General features: G+C 55.9%; 1 protein-coding gene across 3 annotated transcripts; it reads left to right on the top strand.

The window, feature by feature from the left end:
- The first annotated feature begins 296 nt into the window (after positions 1 to 296).
- Positions 297 to 13,569, top strand: ETV5 (ETS variant transcription factor 5). 3 transcript variants are annotated; one of them, XM_058844232.1, is made up of 13 exons: positions 297 to 439; positions 987 to 1,123; positions 1,281 to 1,368; positions 1,516 to 1,563; positions 1,674 to 1,724; positions 6,612 to 6,741; positions 6,854 to 7,105; positions 8,758 to 9,017; positions 9,699 to 9,758; positions 10,168 to 10,236; positions 10,594 to 10,763; positions 11,522 to 11,623; positions 11,776 to 13,569. In XM_058844232.1, exons 2-13 carry the CDS (start codon positions 1,079 to 1,081, stop codon positions 11,995 to 11,997), a joined length of 1,497 nt encoding a protein of 498 aa, XP_058700215.1. In that variant the 5' UTR covers positions 297 to 439; positions 987 to 1,078; the 3' UTR covers positions 11,998 to 13,569. The 3 variants fall into 3 exon arrangements, with proteins under 3 accessions (XP_058700215.1, XP_058700214.1, XP_058700216.1); XM_058844231.1 differs by lacking the exon at positions 297 to 439 and adding an exon at positions 610 to 674; XM_058844233.1 differs by lacking the exons at positions 297 to 439; positions 987 to 1,123; positions 1,281 to 1,368; positions 1,516 to 1,563; positions 1,674 to 1,724 and adding an exon at positions 2,284 to 2,288.
- The last annotated feature ends 4,100 nt before the right edge of the window (positions 13,570 to 17,669 follow it).

The raw sequence follows: 17,669 nt of genomic DNA, 5'->3' as shown, positions 1-17,669 counted from the left end.
TGCTCCTGCAAAGGGCCGCGGCCCCTTTAAATCCTGCGCTGCCCCGGCCCCACCCGTCAGTCTTTTTCCCCCTTCTATTTTTTTATGAATGAAAAACGTTCCGGGCGGAGCCAGGCAAATCCCGGCTCGCCCATTGGTGGCCTCCGCCCCCGCCCTCTCAGCCGGTGTCAATGGTGCTCGGCGGAGCGGCGCGCGGGCGGGCGCGGAGCGACCCTGCAGCCAATCAGACGGCGCAGGCGGCAGAGCGGCGGCACCCCATTGGCCAGCGCGGAGGGTAAACAAGCGGCGCGGGGCGGGGCGCGGCGGAGGCCGCTGGCTCGGGGGCTGCGGGCCGGCGCAGAGCGGCAGCGCGGTGCCCGGGCTCGGAGAGGCGCCGCGCCATCCCCGGCCCCGCTCCCGGCTTGCCCCGCTGCCGCTGAGGCTGCGGCGCCCCGGCCGGGTACGTGGGGGCCTGGCGGCGGGGCGCAGCGCGGCCGGGGCCCGGGCCTGGGGCGGGGGCGGTGTTTATGAATGGCGCGGGCCGCGCGGTGTGAATGGCGGGGGGCGCGCGCGAGCTGGCGCTCGAGCGCGCGCGCGCTCGGGGGAGAAGCTGGGGGGAGGGGGGGCGGAGTTTATGAATGGGGCGCGCGGGGTGGCGTGGGAACGAGCCTGGCTGCGGCGCAGCGCCGAGCGCGGTGAGAGGGAAGGGAAGGGAAGGGAAGGGAAGGGAAGGGAAGGGAAGGGAAGGGAAGGGAAGGGAAGGGAAGGGAAGGGAAGGGAAGGGAAGGGAAGGGCGGCCCGCCCCGCTGCCTCCTCCCGCTCCCACGGCGCGTGATGTCACGGCCGTTTCTATAGTAATTAGGTGACATCACGAGCCGGGGGTCTGCGACCCGCCACGGGAGGAGCGGGCTGGCTCCCCGGGGAGGCGTGGCGGCCCCGCACCGAGCCAGCCCAGGGGGTGGCAGGGGCCAGAGTTTGACCCCCTCCCCCTCCCCTCCGCCCCCCAGCCGCGCACCTGCCGGAGCCCGGGCGGGACCCCCCTTCCCGGGCCGGCGTCGATGCTGAGCGGGCCGGGGGCACTGCCCACTTCGCCCGCACCATGGACGGCTTCTACGACCAGCAGGTTCCCTTTATGGGCCCCAGGGTAAGTTTGCCCACCCTGATCCCTGTTGATTCCTTCCTCCCTGACCTTGGGGGCACCCCTTCCCCTCATCCTTGGGATTGCCCCCCTTGTCCTTGGGGACACCCCCAGCCTTGGGGGCTGCCACCCTCATGGGCCGCTGTCACCCTGTTCCTTGCAGAAGTCCTGCACAGAGGAGGGCCGAGGACGGCCGGGGTCCGATAGGAAAAGGAAATTTTTGGAGACTGACCTGGCTCACGACTCGGAAGGTAGGCAGGGCTGGCCCGGGCAGCCGTGGCCTCTACGGCCCTGTGAGATCACTTGCCTCGAGCTCGTTGTTTTAGAAATAATCCTGCAAATAATGGCAGTTCTATTTACTCTTCTGTGGAGCACATAAGTCTTTCACTCTGTTCCAGAGCTCTTCCAGGATCTCAGCCAGCTCCAAGAGGCCTGGCTAGCTGAAGGCAAGTCTTCACCTCCACCTTTTGGCATGTAAAATCTCTCTTCGAGCATCCTTTTGAGAACTGAAAACACCATAAACCCACTTTTTTGTTTGTTTGTTTGTTTTTTTTAGCTCAGGTCCCCGATGATGAACAGTTTGTCCCAGATTTCCAGTCTGACAACTGTAAGTGATTGTTCCGGGTTTTTGTTCTCTGGGGGTAGATGTTTGGGTGCCTGTGCAAACATTTGCACTGGCTTTGGAGTTGCTTCCTTGGGAAAGCAGTTGTTCCTGGGGCTGAAACGTGAAATCATGGGCTTTTGGGAGAAAGCATGTGTGGTTTGGGTTCATCGAGGTGAAATGTGCAATGTTCTGTCTTTGGTTAATGGGGGAAATTATGGCCAAATGCATGGAAATATCTCTAAACTGCTCTCTGGGTTCCTCTGAGACGTGATGCCTGTTCGCAGTGAGGTGGATTAGTTAGCTTCTAAATACTCCTTTTCCTTTTCAAGTGGAAGAGATAACCCGTGGTGGGCTGCTTGGTTAGCCACAATCTCTGCAGTTTCTAGAGCTTTTTAGAGTCCTGGCCCAGCACTACTGGCAGGAGCAAGCCTGAGCAGTGAAACTTGAGCCGCTTTAAGCAGCATTAATCACTGGCAAGCGAGCGTCTTTAAAAGGAGGCCAGTGAAAATGCAGTCCCTGGTGAATTGCATAAGAGCGAGAGTTGGTTCTGAGCCGCGCTGTGTTGGGGTTAGTGGCGAGGGCAGGGGCTGGGAAATGGCGTGTGGGGCTTGTGCAGCTCCGGGGCGTCGAAGGGTCGCTTGGAGCAGAACGGGGGTGGAATCAGGATGTTTTGAGTTGTTACCTGGCAAACGCAAGTAGTAGCTTGGTGTCAGTGGCTGGGTTTTGCTGCTGAGCCAGACAGCTACAGAACTCGAAGGAAATCAAATTTAGCCTGCAGTCGAACAGATTTTTCATTCCAGCTTTGTCACAGCATGCAGCGGGGTATCTCCTCCGACAGCAAATGCATGTTAATTATTGCTCTTTAGTTACTTCGGAGTGGGAAACTTGCCATTAAGCTGGTCCAGACAGCCCAAGTTTCAGATGTGTTTTTTCCCCTGTCTCCCTTGAGATGAAAGGCAAGCCCGGAGTCAGAAACACAAGGGTCTGTTGACATCCCCAGCACAGCCCAGCAGCTCTTGCTCGGAGCAGTAGAAACTGCAGTGTGCGTGGGAGGGTGGCTCTTGAAGCTGAAGCTGTTTCCAGTGCCTTTTGGCAGTCTCTTTTTCCTTGTAACCTGAAGAGCTTAGAGAGGAGAGACAAACTTTTCTGGGTGATGCAGGGAAAAGAGGAGAAGAAAAAGGTGTTTATTTGGTCAGGACTCTTAAAATGTACTGATCTGCTCCGCCTGTGGACTTGGTGTTGAAACAACTTTGTCACTTGAAAGATCTGCCTGCATGACTCCCTGCAGCAATAACCTTCCTTAACTTTCCTGGGGAGAGAAAGCAAAGGTTTCTCTTGCTACTGCAGTGCTGGCTGTGGGGGGACTCAGACTGAGCAGGGGGGAATGGGAAGCACAGCTCTTGCAACCCGGCACTAGAGAGTTTCCAGAGGAGAGAAACTCCGGTGTTGAACCGTGTGCCACGTAGAGAGGGAGAGAAGAATGTCTCTGGTGCAGCTGCAGTCTGCATCCAGCTTTCACTAGCAGGGACATGCTGCCTTTCCTGGGCTGGCAGTCACTTTGGACTTCAGCATCCGTTGGCTCCTGGGGAAAGGTAAATCCCTTCTTAGTCCCTGCGGATGTTTGTGGACCCGTGTTGGACTGTGTTTCTGCAGCTGTGTGGCTGCATGCCTTTTCCCTGAGGAAACTGCTGCTCTCTTATCCTGAGCAAGCCTCAGTCTTGTGCCCCATCTTGCATTCCCAGGCACAGCAGCAAAAAGGGACAAACCAAGCTCAATTTGGACCCCGCTGCAATGGGGAGCATTGCCGCATGTGCCACGTGGAGTCTTGGAGATGTTCAGAACTGCAGCTTCCTTCTTGCCTTGCTAAAACCCCCTCATAGCTGCCTGCAGCTCTGCTGCTGCCCACTCTCTGTTCCCAATTCTGTAGCCAAGATCCCTGGCAGACAGGGTCTTAAAGTTGGGACTTGGTAGCAAAATAATTCGGAGGGCAGTGGTTCACTGTGCTGGGGAGGAAATCCCACTGTAAGGAAAGCAAGGCTACTCCAGATGAGGGATGCATTGTTCTTGGTGCCCTGGACCAAGTGGCAAGAGGCCAGATTTGGTGCTTATAAGTTGCCCAGGGAAGTGGTTCCATCCATGAGAGTGAGGAGGCCGTGGTGACTCCCCAGAGCTCACCATGCTGGCTCTCACTGCACCCCTGGCTGGGCATGGGTGTGAATTCACCAGCCATGTGGTCCTGTGGCCAAGGGTGTACATACAGTGCTATGTTTCCACTGGTTGATTAAGTACCTGAGGAGTGATGGGATCATGCTGAGGAGATCAAGCACCACAAGAAGTGATTTTTATTTTTTTCCTAGTGGCCTCCCTGCTCAGGCAGTGCGTGGCAGCAGCCACAGGCAGGGCACGGGAGTTTCTTACACACCAAAATGAAAGAGGGAGGTTTGTTTGTGAGGAAGAGTTGTTTAAACAAAAGAAAGTAAGATCCTGGCTTCTATTTCTGACTCCTCTCCTGCTGTGACCTTGGGTGTGTCCTGTAGCGCTGGGGGATGGAGGGGCAGGCGCTCGGCTCCCAGGTGACAGCTTGAGTGGGTGCCAGTGGCTCTGGGCTGGGAGTGGTGATTTGGTCGCCTTCCCTTTGCCTCATTCAGTGGAAGCCAGTGCTCTCCAAGCTTAGTCTCATGGAAGTCCAATCATGCTGGAGAGTGGGAGTAACCTGCCCTGTTCTTCACCAAGGGATTCACTGGGAATTCAAGGACTTGAGTGGCTTTGTGGTGTCACCCTTTTCCATGGGAGACATCTGATGGTTGGAATTAGGGGCATTTCCAGTTTGGCTGCTTGTATGGCACTGGAGGGTTTGTCTGAGTCTCCCCTACCTCCCCTCCTGGCTGGGCACAGCAGTGACACGTGTGGCTGGTCCCCTGCCCCATGGTCCCTCCATCTCTAGAGGCTCAAGCATCCCAGAGGGGCTGTCAGGCACCCATGGGTGTCCTCACTGTTGCTGTGGATCTGCCAACACATCTTCTCCAGCCCTGTCTGTAGCTGAGCTGCTCCCTCCAAGTGTTTTTATATATTTTTTTAGCTTTTAATTATAGTGCCGAGGACAGGACCGGAAAGGGTAAAAGTGTTTGTGCACCCAGTGCTCCTTTGAGGTGTTGGGTGCTAGGTCAGGGCAGCTCCTCCAACCTGGCTGCTCACTGCTTGGACCCAAACCCAGCGTCTTTCCCCCAAAAGCTGCACCACTGGCCTTGGTGCCCCCCAGACTCCTCCAGCCCCGCTGGCTGTGAGCCTGGCATAGGAGCACGTCATGCTGAGCAGTGCCGGCCAGCCCCGTGGTGTTTGTGCAAGGAATCCAAACGTTGCACGGAGTCCAGGCTTGGACAGCTGGTCTCTGTTAGGATCTTAAGGCTCATTTCCCTTTTTTTTTGAATGGCAGTGCTAAGCTCTGGGGAAATTTTTCCTTTCTTTTTTTTTCCCTCCCTCAGCCACATGAATGGAGCACTACGAAGTGTTAGTGAATGGAGGGTGGTGCCTGCTCAGGGACTGGAGGTTTTTTTGTTGTTTTGTTTTTTTTTTTTTTTTTTCCTCTTCAATGAATAACCAGACCCCATTGTACGACTGGTGGAAAAACAACTCGCTCCAACAACACGGAGCCTGTTCGGGAGAGCCATGCCCGCACTAGGCAGCTGGAACCCTTCCAAAGGCAGTTCCCCTTTGCTTTCCCATGGCTCATGGGGTGCCTGTGCTCTGCCGCCACCATCCTGTGGCCCCCTTTTAAGGCTGGAAATGCTGAGAGTGGCAAAAGCTCGCTGGGGAGGGGGGAAGGAGGAGTGGGATAAATCCGGCTTGGGAGCGGGTGGAAGGCGTGTGGGGGGGCTGTGCTGGCTCAGCGCTGGGCTTTGTGTTTCAAATCCTTCTCCTGGGGGGGGTTTGTGCCCTTGGTACCAGCTGTACTGAGGCCGTTCGAGGGGGGGATGGGTAGAAAGGGGAGTCAGCAGCTCTTTAAAGGTTTTGACAAATTAGGGGAGCAGCTAATTACCTGGCAAGCTGTGAACAGTTGTCCTGGAGCTATTTGCTCCTCTCCAGTGTAGCTGGGCTGTGTTTAGACTTCGCATGAAGCTAATACTCCACTTCCGATTAGTCTTGGCTCTCCTCTGAGGCACTATTTAGGTACAGATCTCTGAGGCGCTTTCCCTTTCCTAGGGCGCCTGCTTTTAGAAATTAATTAGCTTAAGTGTATATTACTCAGTTTATAATTATATATAGCAAGTGAGCTTGGGAGTGGGTGGAGAGGATTTGGGTTTAATGGGATGTTTGTCACTTGAGTTCTTACAATTGTGGGACCCTAGGACTAGATCCCATTGGGCCACCTTGGCTATGGGAAAGTGGATCCCACTTAAAAACTCTGGAAGTGGGTATGGCCCTGTGGGGGTGAGTGGGTTGCTGTTATGATGTCTTGGAGCTCCAGTCTGTCAAGCCCCTTCACCCCTTGCTCCAAGTCTCAGGGAGGCAGCCGCTGGTACCTGGGCTCTGTTCCACTCGCTGAGGAGCTGGTGGACAGCACATGTCTCATCTAAGGCTGCTGTCAAGCTACCTGGTCCCCTCTCACAGCCCTTGCTCTGGCCCTCTTGGATCCCAGACAGGAGCCATTCCCCTTCTGAGAACAATGTCCTGGGCTGCTGTAACTGTCCCCACTCTGCCCTCCCCTGCCTCACTTCTGCACCAGTGTAGGGGTCTGGCAGGGCACCGTATGACCCTGGTTCAGTTGCTGAGTGCTCCCAGGGCATAATTCAGCACCTTATTCCCAAGCAAAGAGCTGATGCTTGCAATGGTGATGTTGCCATCACCCTCTCCCCTGTGGGTGAGCCTGTATCCTCCTCGGTGTCCTTGCAGTGGTTCTGCACGCCCCACCTCCGGCAAAGATCAAGCGGGAGCTGCCCAGCCCGTCCTCGGAGCTGTCATCCTGCAGCCACGAGCAGGCTCTCTGTGCCAGCTATGGGGACAAGTGCCTCTACAATTGCTGGTAGGTAGCAGGGGGACACTGCTGCCTGCAGAGCCCTCAGGGACTCTGTGCGACGCGGTGCTGTCCCCATCGGTGTCACCACCGTCAGCCCCTGGCCCATCTCCCCCGGCAGTGCCTACGACAGGAAACCCCCCGCCGGGTTCAAGCCATTAACGCCGCCCGCCACGCCGGTGTCCCCCGGGCAGCCCGGGACGGCCCTGCCACTGCCGGCCCCGGCCGTGCCAGCTGCCCATGGGGCTGCCCCGGGCCCCCACACGCTTCAGGAGCAGCGGCAGCAGCCGCCCTTCGCCGTGCCGCGGCCGCCGCACCCGCCTGTTCACATGCCAAAGATGATGTCTGAGAACCAGTACCCCGCAGAGCACAGGTAAGGCAGCCCCCACCCCCCAGCAGCAAACACAGGAGTCCTCGGGGGCTTTTTGGGGTCTCCTGGGGTGGGTGGGGTGGTCCTAAAGGGTGGGGGAGAAAGAGAAATGCTCCTGCCTTCGTCCCCATGCTGCGGTTGCAGTTGGTGGGCCAAATGTCATTGCCTGTAGTCCCGTGTGGCAAAACTTGCCGCTTCCTACTGGGATTTTGTGGCTCTTTCTCCTGCTAACAGGGAGCTGCTCCTTCCAGTCCCTGAACATTGTGCAGAGCCTTTGCCTCCCTCCTGGGAAAGGCAAGGGAGGCAGAGGCTGACTCCTGCATCCACCCATGTTCCAACAGGTGATGGTCCTGAGTCAGGGCTCTGCTCTCCTCATTCTGCTGTAGCTCTGCCTCCCAAGCCAAACCCCACAGGTCTGTGGAGCTGTGGCCATCTCTGACCTGCCCGTGTGCCCATGTGCTGGGGGTGGTCCTGAACTCCCCCATGCACTGCGTGGCATCACCACTGTTTTGTGGGCTGTGGGTGGAGACCCCTGTTCCCTTCTTCCTCTGCAAGCTGTGGCTCCATTCCCCATCACTCCCATGTCCCTGGAGGCTCTGCCAGTCTCTTTCCTCACCCTGGGTTTGCTCCTATGGGTGCTCTCAGCAGATGCTCTGCTTATGGCATCCGGATGTCCTTTGCTGTGACAGCCACTGTGTCACCCCTATGGGCATGGGACAAGATGTGGCAGCCTGGCAAAGGCCATGCAGTGGGGCCAAGGAAGCCCTTGGAATGTGCCCACAGCAGGCAAGCATCCTTCCCCATCAAAGCGGGGCTCCGTGTGACCTTCAGGCTGCGCAGGGGGCTGGCTGCGACCCCTTGGGGAAGCACTGTGCCAGCATGGGGCTTGGGTTTCATTCAGGAAGGGCAGAGGGACATGGCTCGGAAATGGAGTAATCCCAGCCCGGCAGCTGGGAGAGCTCCGGTTACAAAGCCAAATGGTGCAAGGCCGGCTGAGAGGAGCCGGCACGGAGATCCAAGATCACCTTTCAAGGTGCCGGAGGACGAGGGGATGTGGCAGCACCCCCTCGAGATGGTCCCTCATGCATCGCCACCAGCAGAAACCGTGCTCTCAGAGCAGCGGTGGCAGCGCCATGGAGCCGAAAATAGTGCTCCCTGCTGTCGAGTTCAAGGTTTAATCCCAGCTGCGCAGGCGGATTAGCAGCCGGCTGAAGCTGCGGAGTGGATTTGGCTTTGCGTAAGCACCCACCCATGCGCAGCATCCCTGGCCCCTGCCCCCCACGCTGGGGACAGATTTTACTGGTTCACAGAGATGTGAATGTTGTGGGGTGTTTTTTGTTCCTTTTTTCATTCCTTTCCAGATACCTGAAGGCCAGAGTGCTTTCCTGTGATGGCCCAGGTGTTATCCTGCTGTTCCGTCTTGGGGTGCTCAGTGCTTAGAGGGGCACATGGCTTCTCAGCACCTCACTGTGTCCCCATGGGATGAGCCCCACAGGTGGCTGCACTTCTGAGGAACCATCCCAGCCTCCTGTGGGTAAACCCTGGGAGCACTTGAGGCTGAAGGCACCCAGCTGTCAAGCAGTTCTGGTTTGGGGTGGGAGCTGGCGGCAGGGCTGACCCTCACTCCTCAGTAACGCCGCGTCCTTCTCCCCCAGGTTTCAGAGGCAGCTGTCCGAGCCCTGCCACCCCTTCCCACCGCAGGCCGGGGTTCCGGGGGACAGCCGCCCCATCTACCACCGGCAGCTGTCGGAGCCCCTGGGCCCTGCTGCCCCCCGCCCCCCTCAGGGATTCAAGCAGGAGTACCATGACCCTCTCTATGAGCATGGCGGCCCTGGCCTGCCCGGTCCCCCTGGCCACAGCTTCCAGCCCCCCATGGGCATCAAACAGGAGCCCCGGGACTACTGCATTGACTCAGGTGGGTGTGGGTCAGGGGACAGCCAGGTGCCAGCTGGGGTTACACCAGTGCCACTCCAAGGAGCAGAGCATCTCCACCATCAGCATGGCAGGGGCAGGGTTGAGCCTCAGCTGGTGGATGCTGTATCATCCTGGAGCCCCTGTGGGGCTGAGATGTTGCTTTGCCTTTTTCTTTCCTCCCTTTCCTCCTTTTCCAAAGCCAGGGGATAAAGCAAATGTTCACCTGATGCCAGTGGTGTGGTCAGTGCCATAGCCACAGGCTGGGGTGCCACAGTGCCTGGTGGGACCCCCCCATGGCTCTGGCTTAGGGCCAGCTGTGATTGCTGGCTGCTGGACCCTACCAGCATCACGGAAAAATCCTCTAATCGCCTTAGCACCTAAAAATACCCCAACCTCGGGATGGAGGGTGGCACAGCCAAGCAGATGGTATGGGAGGCGCAGCAGTGCCTCCCTTCATGTGAAAACTCGAGCTGACTTAGCCCATGCTCCAGTCTAAGTTCCAGTGCCACCCCAAATCATACTGAGTTTTTTTTTCCCCAATATTGAGGGTGTATGTAGTGGACCAGGGAGTGTAGGGAGGGGGGAAGATTCCAGGATGTGCTCAGGGTAAAGAATATGCTGCCAAATCCATGGTGGCACCCACAGGGTTTACAACTTTAATGTCATTTCATTTCTCCCTCAGAAGTGCCTAACTGCCAGTCCTCGTACCTACGGGGGAACGTCTTCCCCAACAGCCATGACGGTGAGTGACTCTCCCCGTGTCGTGGCCCCATCCCACCCCTCACTTGTGGCAGGCAGCACTCCCTGGGCACCCAGAAAACACCCATGGGGGCACCGTGGGGCCCGGGAGAGCCACATGTGCCGGCACCGGCCGCAGAAGCAGCCAGCAGCCCCTGTGAGCGTGCCGTAAGGGCACGGCAGCGCCGTGTAATCTGGGATAATGCTCCCAACAGAGCTGCTAATAGGGTTTGGGAGCAGTGAGGGGGGCAGAGCTGCACAGGGCTCAGCCCCTGAAATAACTGGGAACCGGGCTGCTCCCAGAGCTGTGGATGGGGTCCTGTGCTGGATTCAGCCAAGCCAGGGTTCTTTGGGGTCCAGCCAGGGTAGTCCTATGAGGGGTCCTATGCTCATGAAGAGTCTTTTCCCCACAGGATTTTCATATGAAAAGGACACAAGATTGTATTTTGATGACACATGCGTGGTACCCGAGAGGCTGGAGGGTAAGAATCTGACCCCACAGGAGGCCTGCAGGGGAACTGGGGTTCATGGAGAGTAAGATGTGGGAATGCTGTGATCTGGGATCTGATAAAGCCAAGCAGTGCTGGCACAGTGCTCTTGAGAGCTGCTGAGCATCATCCCACATGGCAACTTGGCCATTACTGCCATGCTCCATCTCTGCCTCTGATGCCTACCCGCCTGCAGCACCAATCCCAGCACCTCTCCCCTCCCATCCCATGGCCTGATCCTGCTCAGGTGTCTCAGCATGGGGATGACCACTGTTGTTGTACATGTCTCCTGCTGGTGACACAGCCTGGGAGAGGGGCAGAGTGTTTAACCAGGTGTCTTTGTGCGAGCAGGTAAAGTGAAGCAGGAGCCCACCCTGTACCGTGAGGGCCCTCCCTACCAACGGCGCGGGTCCCTGCAGCTCTGGCAGTTCCTGGTCACCCTCCTGGATGACCCTGCCAACGCCCACTTCATCGCCTGGACCGGCCGGGGCATGGAGTTCAAGCTGATCGAGCCTGAAGAGGTATGAGGGGTCCTGCCCCGGAGCTGGGCAGTGCCTGTGGGGGATGCAGGAGCAGGCTGGATCCTTCCCATGCAACAAGCCTGGATCCTTCCCATGCAACAAGCCTTCCCGTTCGCCCTTGAGGCAGGACACGTATCTCTGCTAACCAGGCAGCTGTAGAAATTTGCTTTTAGTACCTTCCACTGTCTCTTGGCATGACATGTGCTGGCTCCTGAAGCTGGCAGTGGTCACCAGCTGTGGTGGTGTTTCCTCTGTGCTGTGCCTTGCTGAGTTCTGCCGCTCCACCATGGCTCCCTCCTTCCCAAGCTGCTCCCATCCTTTGCCCTGGGTTTCCAGCAGCGGCTCCGTGCCAGAACCACGCGGCTCCACAGGAGGGTGACACAGAGGAAGAAGCTGTTTGGGGAGTAATTGGGAACAGCTGTAGCCAGCACTGAGCTGCGCACTGTGGGTAATTACCCACGAGATCTCTTGCGCCGTGCATGGAAATTGTAGTATTTTGAAGCCACTTTTTTGGCAGGCTCTCCCTAATGAAATGGCTTCTGATTTGGCCCTTGATCTGGCGGTGGCTGTGTGGTTGCAGACAGAGTATTTATCATAGGAGGTGGGGAACCACTCCCAGACCACGGTGACACCATCGCTCCAGCTGCCCCAGCCCCCTCAAACAAGCTTCTAGCCTGTATTTCAGTTGTGATTTCCTTTGAGGATCCCTGTTCAAGCCCTGGCTGGAACCCTGATGGCTGCCACCTCTCTCCCCATAGGTAGCACGGCGCTGGGGCATCCAGAAGAACCGACCAGCCATGAACTATGACAAGCTCAGCCGCTCCCTGCGCTACTACTATGAGAAGGGCATCATGCAGAAGGTGAGTGACCCCACACAGCAGGGTGTGACCATCCCCTGCTGTCCCAGGGTGCAAGCAGGAGAGGGGATTAGGTCTGATGTGAGGTGTGTGGTACTTCCCCAGGGCAGGGGTAACATTCAGGGCACTTCTCACGCCCTCCCTCCTCCCTGCAGGTCGCCGGCGAGCGGTACGTCTATAAATTCGTCTGTGACCCCGACGCCCTCTTTTCCATGGCCTATCCAGACAACCAGCGCCCCTTCCTGAAGACGGAGCCGGACTGTCCAGTGCCGGAGGAGGAGACAGTGCCACTGACACACTTTGAGGACAGCCCAGCGTTCCTCCTGGAGATGGATCCCTGCAGCAGCCTTCCCTACGCGGAAGGCTTTGCCTACTGACTCGGCCGGCTGGCAGAGCCATTGGCACTAGCGCATCCACCTGGGGCAAGCACGGTTTTCTAAAGAATATTTTTGGCTGTCCGTAAGGAGGAAAAAAAAAAAAAACCAAACCAAAACCCAACGACAAACAGCATGGGTGCACACACAAATTTGAGGAATTTAAAACGCCCCACGTGTGTTGCTGCCGAATTCCCACCCTTCCTTTCCAAGGGCTAGTGCACAGGACTGCCCGTGGCTGGCACCTCCTGCCATGCATCAGTGTGAGGTCTTGGGGCGCCGGGAGCCTAAAGTTGCAGTCTCTTCCCCAGGCCCCAGCTCTGGCAGTGCCCCAGGGCTGGGCTGCGTGGCTACCGAGCCAATTGTCACGACAATCTGCTTTGCATCGAGCACAATCCGCGTAGCTGCCTTGTGTGGTGGAAAGGGCTTTGATTTGCACAGAGAGGAGGAATGCGGGGGGGCCGCCTGGGCCAGCACCCCGGGGCTGATGTGCGCAGCATCCTACCCCAACCCTGAGGAGTCTTCTGCCTTCTTCCCGAGCCCCCTCCCCATATAAGCTGTTGTTCCCATAGAACCTCCTGCATCCTCTCCGTGCCCTCAATCCTCCCCAGCTCTGGCTACGGGCCATGGGTTGCATTTTGGGGGAGGAGACCCTGACACTAACTCCCTCTTTGGGTTTGTTTTTTTTGGTTTTGTTTTTTTTTTTTTTTTTTGGGATGTTTTAGGAAAATACTAAAGGTTTCTAAACTGATTTTTGTAGATTTTTTGTATTTTAAGGCAAAGCTATTTTTTGCAGCTCGGCTGCTGTCCCTGGAGCCTCTGGGGACGCCGCCATGGCTTTCCTGGTGGCAGGGGGAGCCCTCAATGCCCACGGCTTCCTGGGATGGCTGCCGAAGGATCTGGTCCACTCCATTTCACTGCTCCAGTCCTCTTTCCCAGGGGAGCCAGGGCTGAATCCTGATACTGGCTCAGCTGCGCTCCCCTTGCTTGGCATGGCCTCGGAGCTGGGCTGTAAGGCTGAGGTGGGCAGGGATGGGGGTCCCTTCCTCAATACCCCACTTCCCTCCAGCTCCTCCCACCCCTTGCTGTACCTCCTAACACTCCTCCACCACTCATATATCCATACCTGCCTCCCCTGCACCAGGCTACATGTTTTGTTGTAAATGCTGTATAGGTATTTTTTCTCTTCTTTAGTTAGCTTTGGTTGGAATTTTTTGTTTGTTTGGGGTTTTTTGGGGGTTGGTGATTTTTTTTTTTTTTTTGTCTCATTCCTTTTTTTTTTTTTTTTTTTTTTTTTTTGGGAAGTATGAAGATTAACTCTACAATGACTTGGTTGCTCTCCCCGTGGTGCCTGCAGTGGCCTGCACCCATGGGGAGCATTTGGTTTTGGGAACCCCAACTTGGGGACAGGCTTTTAACCATTTGCTTGGTGTGGCAGGTCTGCAGTGCAGAAGGAGTTAATCTGAGGACTGATTTGAAATATCTGTATTCAAGCAGGGCTATGTATCTCCTGCAAAGCTGCATTACATTCTGTACTGTGTACAATAAAGGATCTTGCTTCCTGTTCCTCCCTGAGTACCTGGGCTCCTGCTTTGCCTGCGCCATGGGATGCTGCCTGGGCTGGGAGGAGCCATTGGATGTGCTTGTGGGGTCTGTAGTGGTCCAGGCCATCATTTGGGGCCGGCAGCATGGTGTGTCTGGAGCTGGGACCAAGGAACCAGGGCTGCTCTCTCCCCAGTTCTGGATTTGTTGCTCCTGGGTGTGGATACTGCCATGGCTTTCACAAAGCCACATCCTATGAGAGGGTCCTTTGGAATGTGGGTCTCTTCTGCCCAGTAGGTGCAATTTAATATTGCTTCTTCCCAGGGTTTCTCAGTGAGTCCTCCACTCCCCCAGAAACCCAAGCACCTTCCATCAAGCAGGTGGGGACCTCTCAGGAAAGCCTGTCCACAAGCTACTGGCAGTGCTCTTCCCATTGTCTCTATTTCCAGGCTGGGAAAAACTCAGGATTTGTAAAAAGATTTAGGTGGGTGGAGGGCAAGGACTGTTCTGTGAGAACTTGATTCAGCTGAAGGATCTGTGTTTCTCCTGACAGGCTGGAGAAAAACTCAAACACCCAGAACTTCCTCAATTATAGCTGAGCTGAGCCAGGGTGTCCACGGACCTCCAGCCCGTCCTGTGCAGGGGGTTGGTGTGATGTCAGATACTCTGACACATGTTCTCTTCCAGCTTATTTTCAGTGCCCAGCCAAACTCCATCCCCAGATGTGGCAGTGGAGAGATGAAAGGTCCTTAGGTGCCACGATGCTTTTTACACATCCCCCCCACCTCACCTGGATCCACTCCTGGCTGCCAGCCACATTGCTAATGGGTCCTTAAGCTGCTCTTCCATCATGCCTGATGTATTAAGCTGCATGGAGAAGTGTGGCTGTCTCCCAGCCCAGGCAGGGCAAAGCAGGATCTAAAACATCCAGCAAAACCAATTCATCTGGCCTGAAGCCTTCCAGGAGCTAAATCAGCTGTTTAAGCCTCAAGAGCCATCTTGCACTCCCAATCCCATCCCGTTTTTATTTTCCACAAAGCTCTGTCCCCTGCCCAAGACTGCAAAACCCAGGTGATCTGAGCTCCAGACAGTGCCTGGTAATCCCACCTCATTGGGGATTTCAGCAGGCTGAGTCCTGGTGCTCAAGATGGGGAAAATGGGGCCACCGGTAGCGGGGCCGGCGGCAGATGGCCAAGGGTGCTGGGATTCTACCCCGTGCAAAGATGTGGGACCAATTATGGGTGGTGAGGATGAGGATGAGCAGATAACACAAAGCCTTTCAAAGCCTTCATCAAACATCTTGTCACACCACAACCCTGACCCTGCAAATCTTACAGTGAGCAGGGCTGGGGCCCCAAGGGCTTTTCTCACGCTGTTCTTACCCATGGGAGAGGTTAGAAAGAGGTGTTTTTCTATTCCAATTTGTCAGTGTAGAACAAAAGGGTTCAGGCCCTAAATCAGGCCCTTGATACCACGCTGGCTTTTATTACGTGGGACATGAGGAATTTGTTCCTCATTTGAGCCTGCTGTGCATCACCCCTCCCACTCCTCATGCTCCATGCAGAGGGGATGGAGCTGCCCTGGGTGCCTGATCCCAATTGTCCCCACCCCGAGGGCGAGGGACAAGCCACAGCTGTTCAGTGTCCTGCCTGCAGCCTGCCAGGGATAGGGGCAAGAGCTCCCAGGTGGAGCAGGGGCTGGCCTGGCATTTGCCAGGAGTTGGGGAGATGGGAGGAAGCAGGTGGGGAAGCATGCGTGCTCCCTTCTCGCCTCCTGCCCCATCAGATGCTGCTTCCAGGCATGGGGATGTGCCCTCTTAGGATATGCTCCAGCATGCCATGGGATGGGGAGCCTAGCTGGGGAGCACTGCTGCAACTTCCACCACTGCCCCAGGACTAGGAATGGCCCAGGCTACCACTGCTCCACCCCCAGGACTGACCACCTTGGTCCTCTCCTCCCATATTCCCACACCATTTGCCTCCTGCCTTCCTCCCACTCCTCCCAGCCACTGGGGAGGATGAAGAGGAGCAAGCAGAGAGGCTGGTGAACGATGAAGCACAATTTTGGGGAGGATTCAGCTATCCATACTGGGAGAAAACCTTGGTGCTGGTGTCCAACCCTGTCTCCAATCCTCCAGCTCACAGCTTCTACCTCTGAGTGGCTGTTGTGGTAAAAAGCCCATCAGTAGTTCAGGGTGAACAACAATCTGTGACACTGGGTAAGCAGACAATAAAATGGCAGCTGGTATTGAATGGGGAAAAATGTGGTTTTTCCTATTTTCTTCTTTTCACAGTCTTTATAATGTGCCCCAGGTTACCCCCTCCCTGGAATGAGAGTTTGGAGTTACCAGATGGTCCAAGAGGCACAGGTTAAAAATCATTTGGAAAAGAGGAGCTTGTAAAAGGGAGAGCACCATTACAACCCTTTACACATCCATAATTCATGGACTGCATTTCTGCTCCCCCTGTCTCGGAAGCATATAGCAGGACTGGAAAATGTTCAAAAAGCAACAGAGGCAGCCAAGGGCCTGCTATGGCTCTTACATGGGAGTGTATAAATAGTCTGGCACTTCCGACTGGGGCAGGATTTGTGGCTCAGGGGCTTCATATTTAATAGCCCATGACGGAGTTTTCCATTGCTGCCTGGAAGAGCATTTTGGGGAAGAATTACTGCCCACGCAGCTTGTTCTTCTGGCAGGGCTGACAAGGCCAGCACTGGAGACTAGAGGTGATGCATGGCCCACCATGGGCAGTGAGACACAGCTCCCCCCTGGCCCACGTCCCACTGCCCACCGTGGTGGCCTCGTGCCTGTGCTTGGCAGCTGGTTCTGCCAGGGGGAGGGAGGTCACATCACAGCAGCTCCTCAAACAGCTCTTCAAACACTCAGTGTTTTCAATAAGTGGGATGATTTGGCTCTTAAACAACTGGAGCAACATGAGTGGCTCCACGTGCAGAGAAAACTTCAATATGAGTCAGCTCCAGAAAAAAAATCCCAAAAACAACCACAGCGAAACAAAACAAAACAACAACCAAAAAAAATACATAAAGCAAGCAAAGATCTGGGCTGGTGAGGAAGGAAAAGTAAGGAACTTCCACCTGGGGGTGTTCAGGACACCCAGCTCTCTTCACACTGGTCTGGCACCACCTCGTGGATGTCCATCTGCTGCTTCTGGCCACCGCGGGGTTTTGTGGTAGCACATCTGCACAGGTCTTTGGTATCCAAATGTGGTTCATACCTGCAGGCTGGACACTGTGTCAGGGAGAACTTCAGCCACAGCTTGTTTCCCAGGGCTTCTCTCTGCTTTGTGCTGACTTTCCTGGGAGCTGTGGGTCTGTATTACTGACTCCAAGCCTCCCACTGCTCGGCAGACTGTAGGGAGACCACTGACCACACCTTCTCCTGTGCTGTACTGAGGAGAGAGCCAGGGCTCCACTAACACCCCAGAGCCTCAGAGCCCTCCAACACTGAGCTCCCAGCCTCTCAGAAGGCACTAACACTGGAATAAGCCTCTAAGTAGCTTCTGAGACCATGAGCCAATTGCTGAATTAAAGGCTCTCAGAGCTACAGGGGAGGCTCCATCATCCTCTTATCATTAACTATGGCAGTAATTGTGTTATTCCTGTGTTCTGTAGGTGCCCCATGGACTATTCCCAACCATGGGTCACCTACATGGGTTCTTCTGTCTGGGGAACCTGAGACACCTGAAATCCTGAGGCAGGCTTCCTGCCTAGAGGAAGGTGTCCCTGCCCGTGGCAGGAGGGTGGAACTAGACACTCCTTAAAGTCTCTTCCACCCCAAATCATTCTAACATTCTATGATTTCTTGGCCACCTTTTAGAAAGGCAAGCAACAGGACCCCAGAAGTTCATATTTTGGAAGGAGGGTGTCCCCACTTCCTTGCAGAAGCAGGAGATCCTTCCTGCATTGAAGGGCTGGGTGCTCACCCGGCTGGTGGCAGCCCTCTGGCCAGGAGGAGGTCCTGGGCAGGGGTAAGATAGGGCAAAAAATGCAATATGAGGTTCTGTTTCAGCTGACAGTGGAACCAAGGTGAGGGGCAGAGCTGGGAGCTCATCTGCAGTACAAGGAATCAGCCATAGCATCTTATTTAGAAGGCTTTTTAGTTTAATATAAAT

This window comes from Poecile atricapillus, chromosome 8 (assembly GCF_030490865.1).
Source record: "Poecile atricapillus isolate bPoeAtr1 chromosome 8, bPoeAtr1.hap1, whole genome shotgun sequence".
NCBI lineage: Eukaryota > Metazoa > Chordata > Aves > Passeriformes > Paridae > Poecile > Poecile atricapillus.
This window is presented reverse-complemented; position numbering and strand designations above follow the sequence as displayed.